At 39.2% G+C, this 25445-nt stretch overlaps 1 protein-coding gene across 3 annotated transcripts in view; it reads left to right on the forward strand.

Moving 5' to 3' along the window:
- TTC7B (tetratricopeptide repeat domain 7B) overlaps positions 1 to 25445 on the forward strand; it is a 277659-nt gene that overhangs the window by 53986 nt on the left and 198228 nt on the right. For all 3 annotated transcript variants that reach the window (XM_067556318.1, XM_067556316.1, XM_067556319.1), the window contains exon 5: positions 9542 to 9663. In XM_067556318.1, the coding sequence (XP_067412419.1) occupies positions 9542 to 9663 (122 nt within the window). The remainder of the gene's footprint in view (positions 1 to 9541; positions 9664 to 25445) is intronic.

Here is a 25445-nt window from a genome sequence, read left to right on the forward strand (position 1 = left end):
TGGTGAGGTCACATTTGGAGTATTTTGTCCAGTTTTGGGCCCCCACTACAGAAAGGATGTGGATAAGCAGGAGAGAGTCCAGCGGAGGGCAACAAAAATGATTAAGGGGCTGGAGCACAAGACTTATGAGGAGAGGCTGAGCGAACTATGTTTGTTTAGTCTGCAAAAGAGAAGAATGAGGGGGGATTTGATAGCAGCCTTTAACTACCTGAAAGGAGGTTCCAGGGAGGATGGAGCTAGGCTGTTCTCAATGGTGGTAGATGACAGAACAAGGAGCAATGGTCTCAAGTTGCATTGGGAGAGGTCCAGGTTGGATATTAGGAAAAAGGTGTTCACTGAGTGGTTGGTGAAGCACTGGAATGGGTTACCTAGGGAGGTGGTGGAATCTCCATCTTTAGAGGTTTTTAAGCTAAGGCTTGACAAAGCCCTGGCTGGGATGGTTTAATTGGGGTTGGTCGTGCTTTGAGCAGGGGGTTGGACTAGATGACCTCCTGAGGTCCCTTCCAACCCTAATAGTCTATGATTCTAAGTACTTTGCACAACACAGTCAACTTGTGGAACTCATTGCCAGGGGATATAGTGAAGGCCAACCTATAACAAGGTTCAACAGAGAATTAGATAAATTCATGGAGAATAGATCTATCAATGGCTATTAGCCAAGATAGTCACGGATTCAACTCCACACTCTGGGTAGCCTAGCCTCTGACTGCTAGAAGCTGGGACTGGACGACCGGGGATTGATCACTCGATAATTGCCTCTTCTATCATTCCCTTTGAAGCATCTGGCATTGGCCACTGTCAGAAGACAGCATACTGGGCTAGATGGACCCTTAGGCTGACCCAGTATAGCCATTCTTAGATTCTTAATGTACTTTTGCATAGAGTTGTCCATTGCGGCTGTATGCACAACCTGCTTACATCCTCATGCTGTCCTACCTAAACGTATATTTAAGGGTTGCAACCTCAGCTGATTGTGTTCCTACAGCACGCAATAGGTTTTAAGCTGGAAATCCCTGGGTGTCTCACTGCCTCTCTTGGTTCACTTTTGGAAAAGTTTGCCATTTTTGTACGTAAGTTTATTGGTTTTATAGCAAGTATACTTAGTGTTAGGAAAAACAAAGTGCCCAACAGAGCTAAAAATGCCTTTCTGCACTGTTTCAGGCCTTACTAAACTAGCCAAATTTCTAATCCATTAGTTTCAAGCTGTGCACCTCATGCAATGCCACAGTATTCATTATGAAATAATATACCTGGTGTGTGTTTTGGCTTGGAGTGGAGGCATGTTCCTGGCTGATGCACAAGATGCAAGTCTCTTACTAGCTTTTCATAGAGAGCCTGGGAAAGCCACCATAAGATTTACCTTTTAGGCCCAGCCTGCACACAGTGTTTGTACTGGTATAACTGCTTTGTTTAGTGGATATTGTTTTGTTTATGTACCCAAAATAGTTATACTGGTAGAATTCCTAATGTGGACACTGTTATATTGAGATAAAAGTGTTGTATACATGTATAGCTTATTCCCCTTCCTGCACTGTTATAAAGGTACTTTATTCCAGTATAACTTTGCTCACGCTAGTGGGTTGTAATACTTTAGCTATACTAGTATAGTTAAAACAGTATAATTTGTGTATAGACAAGTCTTCAGAGGTAACTGAATGTTGCTCTCTGCAAAGGTTACATAGCTATAGCCTCTCTGGTGCATTCTTTTAAAATGAAGACTTTTGTAGGTGATAGGCCAAAAATGTTATCAATAAAATTGGTTTATGGAATTTCACAAGGTCCTGTTGCGTTAAGAGAAGTTTGGTTTCTTCTTCCATTGCTCAAACAAAACCATCAAGAAATCAACACTGTACCAGGCGTGACATTACTATTATCTTCAGTGATTTGGTGAATTTGTACAGTTTATGAATTCTGATTGGACTCTGTATGCATCCATGTTAAACTACAAACTTCACTTTGTTTGTGAGGCTGGTCTGCCTTTTCTGCAGTCTTTTTTTATCTCCATCCTAGTCTGAAATTCGAGGGGATGTTGAAAAAGAACTAACAGTGGAAGGTCATTAAACCTTGATGGCCTTTTGTTCAAATAGAGACACTCAATGTTAGCTACTGCCCAGAAGAACCTCCCAGGTGTGCTTGTAACCAGGCAACTGATCGTTTGACTGGAGAGAGTTGAGGCTTTCATGGGGATCATCTGATAAAGGAGCTGGACGTTATAAAAGGAAGATTCTCTCATTTGCCTTTTTAGAGAGTAGAAGGATCCTGGCTGCAGAGAACAGGGATCGAGATTCCAAGTTCTGCAGAAGAAGCCATGTGCTGGAGGAAAAGTGAGAGGAAGGATCCTAGACTCCTTTAGAATATAGTCAGAGTATTCTTCTCAGTATACTCCAGAGTGGTGAGGAAAGTGAGGCAAGAAATAGCCTACAGATATTTTATTGTTTTGCCTAGATCTGTGTGTCTCTTTTGCTGTGTAAAGTACATCATGATGGTTTTTAGAAATCCTTTTGCAAAGTCTGTGCTTCAACTATAAGATGTCCTTGAAGGGGAAAACTGCAAGTCAGAGTGCCCATAAAGCTGGAGTTGTGAGAGTGTGAAAGCCACTGGGGTGTTTTGCGGTAGGGGGGTGAACATTGGTTCTGTGTGCCCTAAGACAGCTTTACCAGGAAGTCCCACGTCCAGAAAGGGTAACAGAGAGAGGGGGCTATGCCCAGAATGTGTGCCAGAGAGACTAAAGAAAGACATTGCTGGAGGCTGTTCAGACCAAGGGAAGCTTAAGAGTACACAGGTCCAGGATTGGGATTGAAACACAATAGTCTGGTTAGTGTCCAGCTGCATGACAAGGGCTGTGACACCTTCACATATAATCAATAGGATGTGACGGAGGGCATTTAAAGGTGAACTACAAAGTTGAAATGAAAAATTCCAGAATATCTTTTAACTTGCATTTTTAAAAAAAATATTTTCCTCTCTGCCAGGGGGACTAAAGATATCAGTGTAATACCACTAATTAGCAAATGGGGACTTGCCACAGGATTTCACACACTGGGAAAGGTGAAAGAAAAAGAAAAGCTTAAACTTATATCTGTGCTGAATGTTCCCCACAGCCTGGTTGATGAAGAACACAAAGCATGCAAAGTCCTGTGTAAATGTTACATGATTATTTGGAATGAAAAATGCTGTATACTCTTTACCTAAATGTCTGTTTAATTTGTCCCAGGAATAGCTTCAGCATTTCAAATGTAAATAATTGTCTGACCCAGAAAGAGCTCATAGTACTGTAGTGCTTTTGTATTACTAAAAGATTAATTTGTAGTTCTAAAATGTAACTCCCCATATGGTGCCTTTCTTTGTCAGATGAAGCTATCCACTCTTTGTTCTCTGTGTGCAGTAATTAACAAACAGTAACTTCTTTATGCTGCATAGGCAGTGTCAGAATGGAAACTCTCATTATTGCTTGAATTTGAATACCTGTTACTGACGACTCATTTATTTGGTTATTCTAGTTGTTACATTATTTTTCATTATTTTGTGTGCGCTAATCAGCACTTTTTCATTTGATGGTTTGAGAGTGCTGAGTCTCTAGAAGTAACACTACATCAAGGTTATAGCTATGCGACTTACATAATACACACCACAAATACACTTCCCAAAACTGGAAAGGGGCTGCCCCAGTTTATTTAGCTTCATTTACCTTCTCTTTCTTCCTAATAGAGATTTTGTTTTCTTGTTGACAAACCTTCAGGTACAGTGAATTTTGTTTGCGCACTGTACACTTTGTATTCTATGTTGTAATTGAAATCGATATATTTGAAAATGTAGAAAAACATAAAAAATATTTACAATACATTTTAATTGTTGTTCTGTTATTGTTTAACAGTGTGATTAAAAATGCAATTAATCACAACTATTTTTTAATCTAGTTAATTTGTTTTACATTAATTGCTTGAGTTAACGATGATTAATTGACAGCCCTAGAAGTAATATGTCAAAATACCTACAGCAGGTACCTGAAGGGTTTCTTTCAAGGGTTGAAGAAATTGTTCAGACCATGTTTATGTTTAAATAATTCCTAAATGATTTCTTTTTAAAACCTGAAACTGATCATGGACTGAGACATCAAAGAGAACAAGTGCTGTTAACATGTTTTGAAGAAAGTTGGTTTAGAAATAATTGGCAAGTGTTGAAGATCTCTATGCTGCTCGCATGTAGTCATGTACATGCTTAAAAATTTAGAGCTGAATTAAATACCAAACTGCAAGTTCCAATGTATGTCTCTCTTTAGGTGTCTCTTTAGTATGTGTCTCTTTAGTTATCTATGTTGCATGTTGAAATGAAACTGGATTTGTCTCTTGTCTTTTTCCTATTTGTAAATAACAAATAAGAGAGCTTACTATAAAAAGTAATAAGTGTATTAATGAACATTAATGGTTGAGAATTTAAATTTGTAACATTTAGGAAATTAATTTATGGTTTATCAGGGAAGGTGATGCACTCAACATCACTTGGAGTCTTTTACATGAGATTAGGTATCTTTCAAGAAGACATGCTTTAATCCATTTTCTGGTGAAAAATTTATGGCCTGTGTGTGTGGAGGTGGTCAGATTATATGATTGTAGTGGTCTGTTCTGGTCTTAGAGTCTATAAATCCAGAAGGTCATTACTAAGGCCTGGTCTGCACTGTCGCCGGTGGTCGACGAAGATAGGCATGCTACATTACTTAATGTAGCGGTGTATTTCCTGTCAACTTACTTACATTGCCGTACCACATCTCCACTGTGTGGCGTCGACAGGAGATGCCCTCCGGTCAACACAGCCTTACTCCTTTCAGAGGAGATGGATTAACAGTGTTGACGGGAGAGCACTTCCAGGATCAATTGAGCAGGTTTCCACAGCTTGCTCAGTTGATCCCGCTGCATCGATCCCTGCAGCCCCAGCACTGTAGACATACCCTAAATCATGCTATACTTGAACCGGCTCCTACAGATAAAAGTTCTGGGGGAGCCTGATTCTTATCCATCTATATCTGATGTAAATCAGAAGCAACAGTAAAGTAATTTGAAGTTACATCAATGTAGAACTAGTGAAAGTGAGATCAGAATCAGGCCCTTTATCCTACTGTCAATCTCCTTAGCAATTATCCTGTTATCAGTCCCATGAGAAAGACCTGGTTTTCCTTTTTCTTTGAAATATATTTTGATAAGGAACTTGTTTTCTTTTCTGCTTTGAACTTGGATTATATTTATTTCCCTTAATCTTTTCTTTCTGTCTCCCTCTATTCTCTAAGATCAGAAACTACTTGTTCTTTTAAAATGTGTGTTATGAAGGAACCCTAGAGTACGTGTTGAATGAGTTCAGTACCCACAGGGAACCATAGTTAAAAATTAGTCTTGTATTTATAGTGTGATGGATGTTTGCCAAATTTAGTTTTGTAACTGGTTGCAATGTGCAGTGAAATAGATCATTTTCTCAGAAACCCGCAAGTAGCTGAAAAGCTGCTTTTCATCAAGCTACACTACAGGCACCTAGATACAAGAGTGGTGGATACAGTAGAACACTTAAGAAAGTATTGCACTCACACATGGTTCCTTTGTAAGGTATGTAAGTGTTGTCTGCATGGATTTTTCAAGAACTAGTCATGTTAAACCAACCTAATATCCTCCTTTGACAGGGTAACAACAAGCCTTATGGTTGGGGGGAAGCAGTAGGTATGATATGGTTTGACTTTAGGAGGGCTTTTGATGATCTCATGAACAAACTAGAGAATTATAGTCTAGAATGAACCTACTATAAGATGGATGCACAGCTAGTTGGAAAAGCATATTCAGAGTAGTTATTAATGCTTCACAGTCAAGCTGGAATGACATGATGAGCGGGGTGAGATGGATTCCACAAGGTCTGGTTTCTATTCAGTATCTTCATAAATGATTTGGATAATGGCATAGAGAGTGTACTTATAAAGATTGCAGATGATGCCAAGATTGGAGGGGTTGCAAGTGTTTTGCAGGACAGGATTAGAATTCACAATGATCTTGACAAATTGGAGAAATGGTCTGAAATAAATCGGATGAAATTCTGTTAGGAAAATACCAAGTACTACACTTAAGAAGGAATAATCAATTGCACAAATACAAAATGGGAAATGACTGGTTAGGAATGAGTACTGCAGAAAAGATTCTGGGCATTATAGTGGATCACAAACTAAATATGAGTGTCAATGTAATAACTTGCAAAAAAAAATAAAACCTCAAATATTATTCTGGGATGTATTAGCAGGAGTGCTGTAAGCAAGACACAAGAAGTAATTCTTCCACTCTAATCAGCCTTGATAAGGCTTCAACTCAAGTACCTAAAAGATTGTTGTAAAGAAGCGGGTGATAAATTGTTCCTCTTATCCATCGAAGACAGTACAAGATATAATGGATTTAAATTGCATTAAGGGATGTTTAGGTTAGACATTAGGAAATACTTCCAAACTGTAAGGGTAATTAAGCACTGAAACAAATTACCTAGGGATGTCATGGAATCTCTGTCATTGGAGCATTTTAAGAACAGGTTAGACAAACACCTATTGAGGTGATCTAGATGATACTTAGTCCTGTTTCAGTGTAGGGGACTGGACTAGATGGCCTGTCAGTGTTCTTTCCAGTCAAATGTCTTTGTGATTTTCTTCTTAAAGAGAGCTGACCATGAGTTGTCTAGGTCAGCACCTTTTAGAAACAGCTCCTGTTAGTCATTAATAGTACCACTACTGGAAATGAATAGGTTATCGCAGTGAGCTGGTGGTAGAAAGCTTTGGAAACTCAAATTCCTTTCCTCACCTTCATTTTCTTAGGTCTTTGAATATTAAAATGTTTTGTTTTGCGGTCTCACACTTTAGATCTAAATGTTGTGGCAACCAATCCTAAATTTAATACCATACCAAAAAAATTTTTGAAAGGTGAATTTAAGTCAGGCCCATGTCAATGTTATGGGCATGTATTGCCTTTCAAGGTGTTAGAATTAATAACACACAGAATGTTAGAAACTTGGGAAATTCAATTTATGATAAACTTGCAAGAAACTTAAATATTTAGATGTGTGGAAACTCACAGCAGTGGTGCCCAATTTACTTTAACTCTGCCTGAATAGTGATCCCACTCTCATCTTTCTCTTTTTTTTTTTTTTTTTGGTTTCTTTTATAGCTACTTTGTAAGATGATTATTCTCATATATAGAAAACCCTCTAGTTTGAATATGCTGGTCATGCCCATCAAATCACAAAGGTAGCTGGTTGGTCAAGGTTTCTGGTGCTCCTAAATCAGCTGGGCTCCTAAATCAGCCTGGAAAAGTGCCTCTCAACTCCTCTGCTTTCCCTGTGCAGTTTTGCTCTCCATTCCTAAGGAAGTCCACAGTCCTTTCCAGCTTTTCTTCTCTTGCTCCACCTCTCTGCTCTTTCAGCAGCTCTAGACCCAGCCTAGGTATAGGTGGAGTTCTGTATGATCAGTGCTGTTACCACTGCAAGCTGACTTATCTCTGGTTGGAGGGGCACTATCCCCAGTCCCCAACTGTGGTCAGCACCAACTAGGAAGAGCATCTCACACCATGAATGACCATGTTGAAGGCAGTAGTCTCGCCTGAAATTCTCTGTGCTAAGTTAAATGAGTGACCAGCCTTTCTGCAGTTCCTGGAGAGGAAAGTGGTAATAGAGCGAGCCATTGATAAAAGTAGGGCTTGTGGGCATGCAATAAACAAAGAGATCTGTCCTGCACCTATGAAGTTGCTAGGCCATTGAACTAGTCAACCAGTGTAGTGTAGTCCCCTTCTGGCTCCATCTTATGAACTCTGCAGTATGACTACATGGCAACTTCCACATACTTTCACCAGATGCTACAAAGCACATGTAGCAGCCTCATCAGATGCGGCCTTTAGTTTCTGCTTTTCCTTTTCTTTTTCTAATTGGACTGCTTGTGATATCCCAACAATCCTGTTTCCAGACTAGAGGAATTTTTGTGAATGACAACAGATCATTGAAACATGCAATCTTTTCATAACAGGAAATACACTAATCTAGATTTTTTCCCCACTTTCGCACATATGTTTATGGTGTTTTATGGTTTAAGATTTTGAACAGGAGTTGTGATAGACTATCCAAGATGGCATGGGGGAACAGCAGAAGGTACCAAGAGCTTTGATCAGTCAGCTACCTCTGTGGTTCCGGGGGTGTGGTTAACTAAATAGTTCTGTTTCTAGGCAAAAGGATTTCCTTTTGTAAGAAGACACATTTACGGAATGTTTAAATGGCCTATTTTTAGATCAGTTTTTTCCTAAGGCTCAGGATGTCTTAAGTTTAGTGAAGACACCATACTTCTACAATTAAATTGTGCATCACAGAGTATTGGGGTATAATTGGTTTCATATTGACACGTACATAGAGCCAGTGCAACCAATAGAAATGATGTTACTCTCATTGAAGTTAATAGTCACTCTGCCAGTGGCTTCACTGAAGCAGGATTGGGTCCAATATTTGTATAGTGAAGGATGGTGAGATTTCTCTTTATCTGACTTATTTTTCCTTAACTGAATGGTGCAAGCTATTCACACTGATGAACCATTTTCTATCTTTTTGGAATGTACCAGATCTAGATGGCAGGTATGTTAGAAAATACATCCCCTGCCCTGAACTTCCTAGTGGAGAGCACTCCCTGCAGATTATTAAATATGAACATGGGGAAGAGAGAAAAATTACCAGTCATATTCACAGTGAACTCTGAGTTAGAATCACAGCTGAAAAAATTCTAATTTTAAACAATTTCACTGTTTTATAGCGTCTGGTATTTAGGCTTCAACATGCCTAATCAATTTATGATTGGATTAGACTTCGGGATTAAGTTTTTGTAGAAAGTTAGTATTCTCTTAGAAACAATAACTCTACTTTAGCAGCATTATAGGCAGTCTAACGTGGAACGGAAACTATTGTAAATAGAGTTGATTGTGTTGAATAGGAGAGTATTTTCATTCAGATTCTACTAACATTTAATTGTTTGTCCATATATTTTTACATAACTTTGCATTTCTGTGTAGTGGACTTACCTATTTTAATTGAACTTGATAGTGCCTGTGTTCATTTTTGTAATTGGAACTAAACCGTTTGTGTGTAGGGTCTGATGCCAAGAAGAACTGAGCACTGCCATCTCTTATTACTGTTATGCTGTTATTACTGTTATTAAAATTACACATTATTTTGCTTTGAATACTTTTTTCATATATTGTATCCTGAAATGCATTATAAAATTAAATAATACAATTGCAATAAGAATAATAGCAGAAGGAAGAATAAATTGAGTAATAGGCAAGGAAGGGAATGTATTGAGATGAGATTTGAAAAGATGAAAATCAGTGAGTTAGACAAAGAATTGTTTTCCTAGACAGCAGGAGAATAGAGTGAAGAGGTCTCTCTCAACAACATTGTGGAGCGCCAGCTTTTTTGTTCTACCACATGCTCTCGAATAATAAGAATAGAAGGTTTCATCTGAATCTAATTTTATTTCACTTGTATGTTTTCTTAGGTTATAATTACCAATCTACAAAACAGAAGCCCTAAACCAGGGTCTGCTGTGCATGAACAAGAACTGGGATTTTTCCTAGAAACAGGTCTCCAAAGAGCACATGTCTTGTATTTCAAAAATGGGTAAGATTTGAATTACTTTTTGGTTTTGATCATAATCTTCAAAAAAGTCAGAAAATGAAGCTGACAAGCATCTAATCTTTACTTTTTTGTTACTGTAGTAGAAATATTTTGGTTGAAAATATAAATTTTCCTATCCAGGTAGTACCTATTTTACCTTGCATTTAATTTTTTCTTCAAAATGTATGTATAGAATAAAATGAAGTAGGGAATATGAAACAGAATGATTGCAATGTTTCCTTACTGCTCTTAAACTGTGTAAGAACTTATAAGAACTGTATATCAAACTTATAAATAGCTGTGAAATGTCTGTTGTGTTCAAACTTTTTAATATAGATTACAAGAAAAAGAAATAGAAAACATTTGATTTTATAATTTATTCCAAATCTCTTCAGTTATTACTTATTTTAACATTATGCTGCAGGATAAATGGGCATGAAGATGAACAGTATGTATATGTATAATCTCTGTTGTGCTTACTTGGTAGATCCTTTTAGATTGTGCATGGGAGATCATTCATAATTTTGTAAAGTAAAAGTTCTCCTGAAGATAGGCGTACAAATAAATGTCAAACATTACAGAAAATGAACAAAGGAATGCATTTTTAAGAGCTTGAAAACATGGCACACTAGGTTTAAAGTACACTTCTGGCATTTGTTGTTGAATTCGTAGTCATTTTAGATTACGTGGATTGTTTTGGTGGTTTTGGGGTTTTTTTCTGAGAAAATACTGTGTGAAATCCTGCCCCTTACTGGCAAAACTCCCATTCAGTTCAGTAAGCCCATAATTTCACTTCAAGTTTCATTAATACCTTTCAAATAAAAATAAATAACTAAAATGAAGGGAGTCATGCAGTGTCTGTAAAGAGTGTGAGATATTGATCTAATTTGAATAACGAGGGTTAATGAAGAGTTCTAAGTTTTGAAACTGTTCAGTGGCTCCATGAAATAACGCATGACCTCTGGGGTTGGGTACAGTTCTGGTTTTGTTACTTAGTCAGGGGGAAAAATGAAATATTCTAAAAGTTCCATTTTTCATTTACCATGATTGAAGAAAAGTATTTTTGTTTTCCTAACTGTACTAATCATTATCAACACAAATATACAAATATGTGTAAATATATAAAATTATAAGTACTCTCAAGTGGGAACTGTGGAAAAGAATAGGCTACAGTTTCCACATTTCTGAAATTTTGATTCACTATTAGGAATTGCCATACTGGATCAGTGGTCCAGATCTAGTCTGATATCCAGACTGTCTGAGTGGTCAGTACTGGATGCATAAAAGGAAGGTTAAATAGAACCTGTAATGGGAAATAACCTGTGCAGATGAAGAAGTTTCTTCACTGATACCTTCAATTAGCTTTTGCTGTATGTCCTGAAAAAGAGGGTTTATATCCCTTATACATTTTAATGCTATCTAATGTAAGTATCAGTGTTCTTATTAACTCACATAAATCGCTGATCCTCCTTTGAATTATAGTAAACTCTTTCCTCGGTTACATGTGGCAGTGAGTCTCACAGGCTTATTATATATTGTATTTCCTTGTGTCAGCTTAAATGTTGCCTTTCAGTTTCATTGGCTGTCCTCTTATTTTTGTATTATGGGAGGGGGAAATGAATGGTATAGAAAAGGTAATTCTAGCACTCATTTTAAACACTCCTATCATGTATTCTCTAATTAGTCTCTTCTCTCATTTTAAACAGCCCTGATTCTTTCGGTATCTCCTCATGTGCAAAACCTTGAAACTGTTATTATTTTGTCACTTGTCTCTGGATCCCATCTGTTTTTCTGCTATACCTTTTTTGAACTTGGACTGACCAGAACCAAATACTGGATTGTTAACTTTTCAAATAGTGACCACTGTTTTACTTTGAATGTGCTGTTTTAATGTTTCACTCCAAAATTACTTGATTGTATATTTTAATTTGCCCCCTGCCTTAATGTCAAGTGTACAGGAATTCAGTCTAAGACCTAATTCAATCTAAGACACTAAAAAGGTTTCAATAGACTTGTTAAAACTATACTTATAAATAATTATTTTCTTGTTATATGAACATTGATAATAGGCCATTAGGAAAATTGGATGAATGTGCTTGTTTATCTCGTAGGAAGGCTTTGTTACAGATAAGTCTGTTACAGATGACAAGAGGTCTTAAACTGAGGTGGGAGAGGGAGTCTTCAAAATTTGAATGTTGCTTTCTTTGTATTGTAGCCTTTTGTTTTGTCTTTGCGAGTATGCTGACGTTGTAGTGTAATGAGATCCCTTGCCTGCTGCTTCTTCATGAAGCAGAGGTAATTATGAAATTGAGTGAAATCTTGAAATGTGGGTTGCTGCACTAGATTCTGATCTGGCATTACTTCCGAGTTAGTTCCAATTAACACGTTGTCAGAATAATGGCAACAAAAATTACCGGATGAAACATATTCACTTAAAAACCTGAAATAAATACATACGCATAATATTTTTCCAATTTCATTCCAGCTCCAATAAGTAGTGTAGTAATCATGTAGCTCTGAAAAATCTGTTTTATAAACAGAGAAGCTTGTTGCTTGATGCAGTCCTCTGTTATGGAATGTTTTGTATTGCATATCTTGAAAACTCAAGATATGCAGCATTTCTGACAATCAGGCTCTCACTTGTTTTTATACCTATTTATATATGTGTCTATCACAAACAGTTGGCAAATACAAAAAGACATTTACAGCTATTGAAAGAACTAGACCCTGTCCTCTGATACATGGTGTGCATTGCTGCTTACTTAGGCAAAACACCCTTGTTTAAATTAGACCAGTTGATCCAATTAATTGTGTACAGCTGCTGAACATTTCTTGTAAGAAAAAAGATAAAAACATTGAAACCTCAGAAGTCTAAACATTAAAGTGCTAGCATTTAGAAAATACATGGAAAAACCATTATCTACCAAAAATGTATGAAACCATATTTCATGAATGATTTAAAAATCTTTATTAAGACAGAAATTCCAAATTAATATTTTCTTCCCAAAAGGTGTAGAAGAATTCAAAGTTAGGATGAGCAAACTAAGTTGGCCAATGCAATTCTGGTTGTATTTCCACTACAAATAAGGAAGTATGATTACCATTATACAAGGAACTAGTGAGATCTCATCTAGAATGCTATGTGCCGTTCTGGTCTCCCATGTTTAAGAAAGATGCACTCAAACTGGAACAGGTGCAGAAAAGGGTCACGAGGATGATCTGAGGAATGGAAAACATGCCTTTAGAGAGGAGACTCAAGGAGCTTGGCTTGTTTAGACTAACCAAACGAAGGCTGAGGGAAGATATGATTTCTCTCTAAATACATCAGAGGGATAAATAACAGGAAGGGAGAGGAGTTGTTTAAGTTACCTGTACCGTTCATTCCCTCTCAAGCACCTGGCACTGGCCACTGTTGGAAGACAGGAGACTGGGCTAGATGGACCATTGGTCTGAACTGTTATGGCTATCCTTATGTTCTTTAGTTAAGCACCACTATTGATATCAGAACAAATAGATATAAACTGGCCACCTGCAAATTTAGGCTAGAGATTAGATGAAGGTTTCTAACCATCAGAGGGTGAAGTTCTGAAACAGCTTTCCAAGAGGAGCAGTCAGGGCAAAAAACTTTACTGACTTCAAGACTGAGCTTGATAAATTTGTGGTGGGGATAGTATGATGAGATTTGCTACTACTAGTAGGAAATATCCCCAATGACCAGAGAGGGACACTAGATGGGAAGGGCTCTGAGTTACCATAGAGAATTGTTTCCCAGGTCTCTGGCTGATGGATCTTGCCGACATGCTTAGAGTCCAACTGATTGCCATATTTGGGGTCAAGAAGGAATTTTCCCCCGGGTCAAATTGGCAAATACCCTGCGGGTTTTTCACCTTCCTTTGCCGCATGGGGCAAGGGTCACTTACAGGTTTAAATTAGAATAAATGGTGGATTCTCTGTAATATGAAGTCTTTAAAACATGATCTGGGGACTTCAGTAATTCAGCCATAGGTTATGGGTCTATTAGATGAATCGGTGGCTGAGGTTCTGTGGCCTATGATTTGCAGGAGTTCAGACTAAGTGATCACAATGGTCCCTTCTGGTCTTAAAGTTCGAGTCTATGTTTCACTCAGAAACAGAGAGGAGTTTCTACTTTGTGATGAGGTGAGAAACAGGGGAGCAAGAAATAGTTCTGAATTTAAACAAAGATGCTGTGGGGATTTTTTTGTACTAAAAAAATTATTTTTAAATAACTTCCTGGTTGACTACACAACTTCCATTTGGTCTCTCGGTTGCACTATTGTACTCTCAAATTGGAAGAAAAAATGTAGTTCAGAGTCCTTTGATATGAAGCCAACAAAAGCTATGCATGTAGGTACTTTATTTGAAATCTTTAATATTAGTATTTCAATGCAGCAGTTATTTTCAAGTGAAATCCTTGAAAGAAAATAAAACTTGAAGTTTTTCATATATTCAATAATCTTGTCTGACCATTGATTTTTTTTTACTTCGCATTAATGTTTTGTAAGAAACATACTTTCGAAGTCTTATATTGTGATAAATTATACTTATGAAAGAGATCCAAAATGCATAGAAAAATACTAGCCAGGCACACGCACACCCTAGCAGATGTTTGTGGTTGGATTCCTTCATCATTTGCATCCCCCATAAAAACAATTGATGAATCCAGACTCATCTAATAGTGGCATTTCCCTGAAGCCAGAATAAGGGGCAGAGTCTTCTTGCACTGTCCCAAGAGTAGTCCAGAAGGAAGGTTCAGACCCAGTCACAGTCTCCTTCCCAGTGTCCTCCGCTGCTCCCATGTAGTGAGTAAACTGTGCCATGTATGTTTCCTAGCAGCGGCTCTGATGGTTGGGAAATCAAAGTCCATCCAATCCCCACCCATCCCTGCCCAAGTGAGGGGGACAGCTCTCCAGAGCCTCCTGCAGTAATGTGAATGATGCACCTCCCTTGTATCACTCTGCAAACCAGGTAACGATTTGACCCTTAGTTAGAACAACTGATTATGCTATGTAATATGTAATACAATAATAAAATCCTCAGTCTTCTTTCTCAAGAAGCTTTTTCTCTTACCCAGTTTTTTACTTTTCTTTCTCATACCCAGTTTTTAAATCTTTCCTCATAGGTCAGGTTTTCTAAACCTTATATAATTTTTGTTGTTCTCCCCTGGATTTTCTCCAATTTGTCCACATCTTTCTTATAGTGTAGTGCCCAAAATTAGACCCTATGCTTAGAGCCCTGTGAAATCCTTTTTATTTTTATAACTTTTCATTTTATATTTTGGGAATTTATTTCGTTTTATCTACATGTGGGGCACAGGGGATGGGGTCCTGTCCCATGCGGGGTGAGAGTGAAAGAAGGATCCTGCCCTTCAAAGATGTGAGACTCTGGGGGATGTTGGTGAGTGAGCCCTCTTTGCACTTACCCCTTAGCGGTAGCTCTGGTCTCATGTGGCTGGACCCGGTTCCTTGCTCCAGTATTGCAACGTGGTGCACAGCGTTGCAGCATTGTTTGGGTTTGTCCCCATCGCCCTATCATGACTTGAACAAGTGGCACTGAGATCCTGTGCATCAGGTCACAATGCCTCTCTCAGATTTGGCCCAGGACATCCCCAGCCTCCAACCTCCATCATGATATAGGGGCAGCTGGGCCGAACCTGAGCAAGTGGTGCTGCAACCTGGTTGCACCAAGTTGCATTTCTAAAACAGGGAGCCAGTTCCACAGGAAAGGAGCTATAGGAGCTGTCACTGTGGGGTGAGGGTTTTTTGTTTTATTCCATGTTATTTCGCATGTGTAAAAATGTTTGACATACAACATTCCTGTTAATACACCCCAGAATGTTTGCCTTTTTTGTAGCTGCATCACATTGTTGGCTCATATTCAATTTGTGATCCACTATAACCCCCAGATCCTTTTCTGCAGTATAACTGGATAGGCAGTTATTTCCATTCTGTATTTGTGCTTTTGATTTTTCCTTCCTAAGTGTAGTAGTGTGTGTTTCTTTATTGTATTACATATTACTGATTTCAAACCAATTCTTGTGTTTGTCTAGGTCCTTTTGAATTCTAATCCTGTCCTCCAAAGTACTTGGTACTTCTCTCAATGTGGTTTCATCCTCAGATTTTCTAAGCTTACTCTCCACTCTATTATCCAAGTCAGTAATGAAAATGTTGAATAGTACCAAACCCAGGACAGATACCTTCAAGATCCCACTAGAAACCTTCCCCCAATCTAAGAGCAAACCATTGATAAGTACTTCTTGAGTATGGTCTTTCAGCAGTTGTGCACCTAACTTATAGTAATTTCATCTAGACCAGTGGTATTCAGACCACAGCGATTCAGGAGTCAAATTAGTGATCAGTATTACCCAAAAGAACAACAGTAGTGTGAATTCATCGTTTCATTTACTATAGTACTATATACTCATATTTAAACAGTATGAAGGGGGATATACTTAGTTTATATAACGAGAGTTTTGTGGCACTTTAAGGACTAACAAATTTAATTTTTGTAGGCATAAGCTTTCGTGAGACTCAGCTGATGAGCTTATGCCTACAAAAATTAAATTTGTTAGTCTTTAAAGTGCCACAAAACTCTCGTTGTTTTTGCTGTATACAGACTAACACGTCTACCCCTCTGGAATTAGTTTATATAAAATATATATTATTCTCACAGCAAAATGACTGACCAAGTATTTTTATTTTACCAACAACAATTGGTTAATAACCTAGTAAAACCATCCTCATGTGTGATTTAATTATTAACCAGGTATTCTAATATCTTGTGCTGCAAAGAGCTGAAGAAGACACATTAAAGAGCGACTTGCCGTTCGCGAGCATCAGTCTGAGTATCACTGATCTAGACCATATTTCTCTAGATTGCTTATGAGAATGTCCTATGGAACTGTGTTAAAAACCTTACTAAAATCAAGATATATCATGTCTACAGCTTTCCCCCCATCCACTAGGCCAGTAACCCTGTCAAAGAAGGAAATGAGGTTGGTTAGGCATGATTTGTTCTTGACAAATCCGTATTTACTGATACTTACGGCTAGGGGTCCTAGAAGTCTGTTTGTCATGGAAAAACGCAGAATTTGTGTTTTTACAAAGAATGTTTAGTTTTTACATTTTGTGAAAAAATAAAAACATATATTAACGATTAACTAAATTTTTCTGAAAATACCAGTGTCATTTATTCAGTTTGCACAACCTCCCCCTCTTGTGGTTGATTTTTTGAAGGTGCTTTAAATTTACAGTAGAACCTCATTTATCTGATCTAATTGGGACCAGGGCCAGACTGGCTAAACAAAAATGTGGATAATCAGGAGAATTGGCAGAGTTTTCTATCTCTTATTTTAAGCTGGGGAGAGGGCCTCCAGCTGTCAGTAATGGGCTATGGGGGGTTTGGGGCTGACAGCCAGAGCCTCCGGTTGCTGTCAGCGCCAGGGGGTTGGTGGTTCAGTTAGTACAGAGAGCCAGATAATGGAGGCTTGGTTAAATGGAGTTCTACTGTATATCAGTAAAACATGTTCAACTGATACCTATATACCTTGTGGCTAGAGAAACTAAAATTCAGTGTTTGATTTCAATCGAAGAAAAACATGGATTTTTATGGTGTTTTTCTTAATTGGAGAATTTTTTATCACAGAAAATTATTATTTAGGTACTTACAAATTGCTTACTTAATAATTTGTTCCAGTATCTTTCCAGATATCAAAGTTAGGATGACTGGTCTGTAATTCACCAGATTCTCTTTGTTTTCCTTTTTAAAGATAGGTACTATGTTTGCCCTTCTCCGGAGCTTTGGGACCTCACCTGTCCTCCATAAATTCTCAAAGATAATCACTAATAGTTTTGAGATTGCTTCAGCTAGTTCCTTAAGTAGTCTGGGTGAATTTCATCAGACCCTGTCAACACGAATCCATCTAATTAACTTAAATGTTCTTTATTCTGTTCTTTCCCTATTTTGGCTTATGTTCCTCCCCCCTTGTTGTTAATATTAATTATATTAAGCATCTGGTCACAGTTAACCTTTTAGAGAAAACTGAAGCAAAATAAGTATTAAATGTTTCAGATTTCTTTGTGTTGTTTGCTGTGAGCTCCCCTTCCTTGCTAAGAAGTGAACCTATGCTTTCCTCTGTCTTTCTCTTGCTCCTAATGTAATGTATATTTTAGCACCCTTCACACCTTTTAATTCACTTTAAGGCTTGCCTCTACTGAGCATTTTCAGAAATTCTCCCATTATTGTTGTAGCACCAGTATGACTCTGGTGTTAAAAACTATGGAGGAGTTAGTGTTGACCAGGGACTGGTGTTTTTTGTCACCACATCAGATAGACCATCTCTGAACAAGATTAGACAACATGCTGGTAAAAACACATGAGCCTCTGTTCTGTGGTAAAACTGGTGGAATTGTATGAATGCTATATCTGTGTAGGGAAAATTTTTGAAAATGCTTGGGTTTGATGCAGTCCAAGACAGCATTTGAGTTTGTGCCACAGGATCAGCACTGTGACCCAGCTTTTAAATAGTCCTTTGAAAGTACCTCTTTAGTGTGCTGGACCCTCAAAGAGTCCCACTCTTACTTAAGGGGAGGCCACCCAGCCTCAACACCTCCAATACTAAGCCTCTGAGCTCCAGCACTCCTACTTCTCTCTATGAGCACTGCCCAGCAAGTCAGGCTGACACAGATTCCTGTTCAAAGACTTTCACTCTCCTCAGAGACCAATGCATCTCAGCAAATATTTGCAATGACACCAGACATTCTTTTCAAAAGAGAGTAGAGTTTATTAGTCACCTGGAACACAAGCATCAGGAAATATTTTGGTTGGCATATAGAGAAGCAAAGGTTAAGATGTAGACCATATGGCTAAAGCCAGAGCTCCATCCAGCCAAGCTGCTGTGGAATTCATCTTGGCTTGCTTGCTCTCTCTCTCTTTCTGTCAGTGCAAGGTGAGAACTTCTGTCTCTCCCCAAAGGTCAGCTTTTATTGTAGTCTTCTGTCACTTCTTTGTATATTGGTGTCCTCCTGTGGTATCCCTGCTGAGTTTACATGTTCTGCCTGCTGGAGTTTCCCATTGTTAGGTGTCAGTAGTTCAGTCTTTGAGGTTCCCATTATCTTTCCGATCCTCCGTTGATATGGGTTGGTTTCAGTCAGTCTTTAACGACCCAGTCATATCACCCCATACTGTTAAATGCTACAGATACTTCATGTCTCATGCTCTGCCTGAGGAGCATTTAACTCTTCTGCACCCGCTGAGTAGCAATCCTTAGTCAAGGAAGTCATTGCCATACATATCGTTAATAAAAATATAACAGAAACCTCCCACTTCTTCACAGCCGTCTTGCCATTCTATATATTAAGAACATGCTGTTAGACTATCACAGGTTTTTCTCAACCTGTGGATTGGGACCCAAAATTGAGTTGCCAGAATGTGTCAAAGGGCCACATGGGATGCCCTGAGGTAGGACGTTGAGCCATGCTTTGGGTTGGAGGTGGGTTGCAGAGCCTGCTATCCACATACCCCACGATAATGGCTTGGCTTATTGGTCTGGGCATTGCACCTTGGTGCACGGGATCACAACTCCACTCAGGTTTGGCCCAGTTGCCCCTCTGTCATGATGAGAATGGGGGCCAACCAGGCCAAATTTGAGTGAGTGGCACTGCAACCCTATGTGCCAAGTCTCAATGTCACCTCACACAGATTTGGCCCAGCTGACTGCAAGGCCAAACCTGAGCAGTGTTATGACTCCCAAGGTTATGAGAGTGAAGCCCGACAGATCGGGAGCCACCACAGTTGTGTAGACAATGTACTTATTTGGTACTTAAGTTAATGTGTATATATCTATGGTAAGAAATATTTAGTAAGTCAGACTTTTTCTGCACTAAAGGTATTTTCTGGGTCGTAACAGGCCATCAAAGTTTAAAATGTGTCATGAGCCCAGAAAGGACTATCATGTGCCTCATCTGTGCATCTACATAAATCAAATCTGTCAGTAGATGTGATGCAATGAGAGAGGGAAAAATATAATAGTTACATATAGAATTCAGTGTTAAATGCTTAGAAGTTGAAAGCCTCAAATTTCTGATGCGTGACACATTGATATATTTAAACTAATAGTAGTTTCCAGTTGTGGTTTCAAGTTTTGTAAAGAACTTTGTCATGGAGATAACTGTCATGATACCCATACTTGATTCTGAAGCTAACCCGGGGAAAAAAATCTTGATTTAAACAAAAAGTAGGGGGGGGAGGTTTGTGATGAAAAACTAGTTACAAAATCTGCTATAGTATAATCTCTGTAAAATCAACTTTTTTCTACCTTTTTATTTAAGATTCTGTTCTTACTAGGTAAGTCTTCAATGAAAAACACAATGTGTCTGAATGTGAGTGGAGGTAATTGTTCATTCAGACATTCAGATAAGATGATCTGTCAAAACAGTTTGTTTTGGTTGTCTTAGGCTCCCTATGCCATGTTACATGTTCTGAAGTCTGTCTTAAATTCAGACTTTCAAATGGAATATTAATGTGATGTTTATATATTTAAAAGGTCCTTCACTGTAAACTGGCACTAAACTGTATTTAAAACTGAAGGAAGCTTTCCTGTTGAAACTAATTTTAGTAATCATTTTTGTGATCAAGATTGAAGATCAGTGTGTAGTAGTGGTGATTCAAAAAGCTAACAGAATGTTAGGAGCCATTATGAAAGGGATAGATAATAAAATGGAAATATCATGCCACTATAAAAAGCCATGACATGCCCTCACGTTGAATACTGTGTGCAGTTCTGGTCACCCTATCTCAAAAAAGATATAATAGAATTAGAAAAAGTACAGAGAAGGGCAAGAAAAATGATTTAAGGGTATGTAACAGCGTTCATATGTGGAGAGAGTAAAAAGACTGGGACTGTTCAGCTTAGAAAAGAGATGATGAAAGGGGGGTGGGGGGGCGTATGATAGAGGTCTATAAAATCATAAATGGTGTGGAGAAGGTGAATAGGGAAATGTTATTTACCCCATCACAATAACACAAGGAAGTGGGGGGGAGTCACTCAATGAAATTAATAGGCAGCAGATTTAAAAGAAACATAAAGAAGTATTTCTTCATACAGTGCAGTTAAGTTGTGGATTCATTGCCAGGGGATATTGGGAATGCCAAAAGTATAACTGTTCCAAAAAGAATTACCTAAGTTCATGGAACATAGGTCTATCAATAGCTATTAGCCAAGATGGTCAGGGATGCTCCCTCTGCTCTGGGTGTCCCTGAACGTCTGACTACCAGAATCTGGGACTGGACATCAGGGATAGATCACTCAAAATTGCCTTGTTCTGTTCATTCTCTCTGAAGCTTTTGGCATTGGTCACTGTAAGCAAACTGGATACTGGGCTAGATGCACCATTGGTCTGACTCAGTATGGCCATTCTTACGTTCTTATGGTCAAAATTAATTATATTTTGAACACTAGTGTGTTTACTAGTTTGAAGTTGTAGTTCTGTTTTAACTCACTCTATTATGTAGACTTTAAGTGTATTTTAGTTCATGTACCATAGTCCTTTAACAGTACCTGATGTAGGCCTTATTCTTATTTTTATCTGCACAAAGTGGGAAGTTTCAGATTTTACGTGTGCTGCAAATACAATGTCACAGTGAGTCAAGCTAAAAGCGGTTTGGTAGCGTGAAGTTAGAGAGAGAACACTATTTAGCAAAAAGTTTATTGTATTTAATTTCCTTTCACAATTTTGTAGCTGCATAGTTAGTGGACACACCATCTTGATATTGCGACATGTATACAGTTTTCACCCTTCCAAAAATCAGGGCGCTGTCAGCTTTTGGGACAATAATTCCAGCTGCTTTGATCCCCTGTTTACCCTCTGGTGGTTTTTGGGGGTATTGTGTGAACCATGTTGAGTTAAATATCTGAGAATGCTGCAATTTAGGAGCTCACTCTCCCCTTGCACCCTGCTGCAGCCCCAAGAGGAGCTTGCTTCCCCCCACCCACACATGCACACTGCTGTAGTAGGAGCTCACTCTCCCCTTTCCTGTACCACCGTGACCCCGGAGCCCGAAGAGTTCTGTGCCCTCAGTGATTATTAGGGGTGGGGAGCTGTGCCCCTACTTGGTGCCACCCCCACCCCGCACTTGTGCACGTCCCTGAGCATGTGGGCTGACTAAATGGTGGCCCAGATTGCCTCATGATAAGTTTAGAAACTGTTGAATTACTAAACCTTCCCAGTCAGACTTTGTCATGGAAACAGTGCAGCATGTGATGTCAGTCATGAGCTGGTGACAAAGGACAGTGAATTAGAAGCCCAGAGATGTAAAAAAGTGATATTAAAGGGCCTTGCTCATCTTATTTTATATAGTAATACCCATTATTATTATTTAGTAATACCCATTATGCAATTTATGTTGACAAGCTACATCAAAATATATTCCATTTTCTACTCTTTGAAATAGGAATTTAAAATGTTTTTAATTTTAAAGTGTTTATAAAGGTTCAAACTGGAGAGGATGCCATAGCAGTTGTGGCATAAACCTTGGAATATATGGAACAGAGTTAACTCAACCCTTCATTCTTCTGAATTAGGTAAAGTAAATCCCATATAGATAGCTATCTGTAGGTCTTGTCTTTTCTTCTTTGTCATTTGAAGTTAATGTGGCATTTTTTTCAGAAGAGTAAATATTTGCCTAGTCTCCATGGCCAAAGTTCTGTCTTTTTTGCAACTGTTCTTACAGTCTCTTGGCTGGTTCCCTCTATCCCAGGGGACTGCATTTCAATGTGCTGTATTTTATTAATCTGAAATGAAATCAACTGCAGGATGGAAAGATACAAAGCTAACTGCTGAAAAAACTTTGGAAAAAGAATAGGCATTAGCAGAAACTCTAAGGGACACCCATTGAAAATGAAAGGGAGACTCATGCTTTCTTGTATGGGCTTCATTTTTTTGATTGTGGTCAGCTGTGTAGACGTGAACATCATTTTCAGAACTCTTCAGCAGCTGTGAATTGTATTTTTTAATCCTTTTTGTGAAGAAGTGTTTGAAGTGGAAACACCAAGTTAATTTTAGGTTTTTAGTTGTTTGTGCGTTTTATATGATTTTAATTGTCTATATGCTCTGGCAGTTTGTGTGTGGTAGAGGGATGGGATCTGATCTTGTTGGGTTTGTTTCCCGTGGTAACCTTTCTCCATTCTCTTCTCTGTTTTTGTTTATTGAGGGATGGGGGATTTTGAAGATACCTTCTGCCTCCCCAAGCATATATTGCTCTGTTAATTTTTGTTAGCTGAATCAGATTTGTAGTACTCCACTTATGCATTGTTCCTTCTACCCACCCATATATGTATGGGGGGTGGAATTTGAACGTTTTCTTCCATTTTTAGTGCCTTGTTGTCCCCATCATGGCCATATTCCTAAAGTTACTCCTCTGCTGTTTTTGAAATCTGATTTTCCTTTGAAATCAGAACATTGGGAAGTGCATGCCTGTTTGGATGTACCTGGTGTACTAAGCAGCAATGAAATTATTCCTTTTACTTGGAAGTTTATCTAAGATTGTAAACTGCATTTTCTTCATGGGCCTCTGTATGTTCCCATTCCTGGATAGAGTGCCACCTGTAGCCTCAAAGCATGAGGGGGCATTCTTCTCAGGAGTGGATATACAGAGGCACCCTACAAGGATGTACAGTTACTGCCAAGTACTCTGCCTCTCTGACGTTTGGAGGGCTACATAGTTAGCTCTTTCTTCTTGGGAGCATTGTGTTTGCTTGTTATAGCTGCAACCCATGTTTCAGGTGATGTGTTTGTAATATGCTTTACCCTCTCTCACTTTCCCCAAAGTAATAGACGCGTAAGAATCTAAAGAGAATCTGGTAAACAATTTAAAAAATATTTCTTTGTGTGATGTCCCTGTGGGTGCTTCACTTTAGGTGTTCGTGCACCCCTGCGCTCATAAACGGAGATTTGTAGTAGCAGTGCCTGATTGGGTCGTACATGCATGGTCCCCATCTTGCGCTGCTTCAGGCTGTTATCTGGTGCTGTGCGATGAACCCCTCCTCAGTTCCTTCTCTACTGCCTTTGACTCGAGTTGGAGCTTCGAGCAGCACCTCTGTGCCTAATCTAATTAGCATAGTTTGTTCATCAGTTAGACTTAGTTAGTATTAGGTGTAATTACTTCTTTCTGTCCCCATTAATTCTTGTTTTAAAAATAACTGTTTTTTTGTCTCAAAATAGAAGTTTAATTTTCTGTTGTAATCTTTAGAATAGAGTTTTAGTTTCCCCTTAAAAGGGGGGGGGGGAATGCTCACCTGCGTGGCGTGCCTGGTTACCTGGGTCTTAAATGCTGCTTCACCTGCAGACTCTCAATACTGGTCTCAGACAGGTACTTGCAGTCTGTCCATTGCTTAGGCAAGAGACACACACTGCCGAAGTGCTCACACTGCCACAATCTAAAAGCCTGGAGTAGGAAAGCAAGAGACCTGCAATTTAAACTCCTCCTTATGGAAAAGTGTCTCAGACTGGCATCTGAGTCAGAACCAAAAACCTCTCCTGGATGGAGATTTCCATCCACAGCCTCTGACAGAGGTCTGTCTTCCATGGCTCTGAATAAGGAGCAACTCGCCAAGAAAATTTCAAAAAAGCAGGCTACAAATTCACCAGTATGGGACTCTGCCAAGAAACGGCGTTTCCCAGACCAACAAACCCTGGCAGTGCAGACTGCAATGGCTCCTTTCACGGCCAAAGCTGTGGAACCCTCTGGTACCGTGAGCACCATGAGACCAAGAGACCCCAAGCGGGCTAAATCTGGTACCATCACTAAGGGGAAAGAAAAATCCCATGCCTTGTTACCAACAGAGCCAACTACGCGCTTGACACCAAGCCGGTCCGCAAAACCGCAGACTTTGCTGCTGCCTGCTAGCACGGCACGTGCACTGACAACCACTTCACAATCCTTGGTATCAACCTCCATCCATTCCACGGTACCAACGTTAGCAGCACCTAGCTCTGGCTGGGCTAGGTACTTGATGGTGCTCGGTAGGGATTCTAGGTGGGTGACTCACGAGTAGGAGGGTCGTGGGACTTCTTGGGATGTGAGTGAGTGCTGTAGCTGCTTGGGTGTAGGGAGCTCTTTCTGGGAATAGAGTTTGTTGTAGGCTCTGAGCATAGGTGAGTGCTGGGGCCAGTGGATTCAAGGGTTACTGAGGAGCAGAGGGCTTGTGGGTGAGTAGGTGGTGTTGGGAGTTCCTGGAGGTACAGAGACCTAGGTCCATTGGAGGCCATGGTTCCTTGGGGATAGGTGATTTTCTGTCTCCTTTATTGGGAGGATTAGCAGGTCTTTATACCTTCCTGAGGGTACTTTGAGGAAATGCTAATGTAAAGGCAACATGTCCTAGTAGCAGTGGTAATGGCAGCATATTAGGCATTGGGACTGTACAGTGCCAGCCCCCTCCTGGGGAGAGACAGCTATTGGCCAGTGGGGACCACAGTACCTGCTGTGGGTGTGGACTTTCTTCAGGCACTGCTACAATCTAGTTCCAGCTTCTATGGGTGGTGCACTTAGCTGCATTTTTCCAAAGAATTATTGTTTTTTTATTTCTTAGAGAGACAAGAAGGGTGAGGTAATATCTTTTATTGGACCCAACTTCTGTTGGTGAGAGAGAGACAAGCTCTCACGCTTACACAGAGCTCTTCTTCAGGTCCTTTTCTCTTGTCTGTTCCTCTTGCCCCTCCCTACTGTTTCTCTTCCTATGAGAGTACAGAGCCGCAAACTGGACAGCATTC

Source organism: Emydura macquarii, unplaced genomic scaffold (genome assembly GCF_026122565.2).
Source record: "Emydura macquarii macquarii isolate MOO-44397 ecotype Brisbane River unplaced genomic scaffold, CSIRO-AGI_Emac_v2 contig_1713, whole genome shotgun sequence".
NCBI lineage: Eukaryota > Metazoa > Chordata > Testudines > Chelidae > Emydura > Emydura macquarii.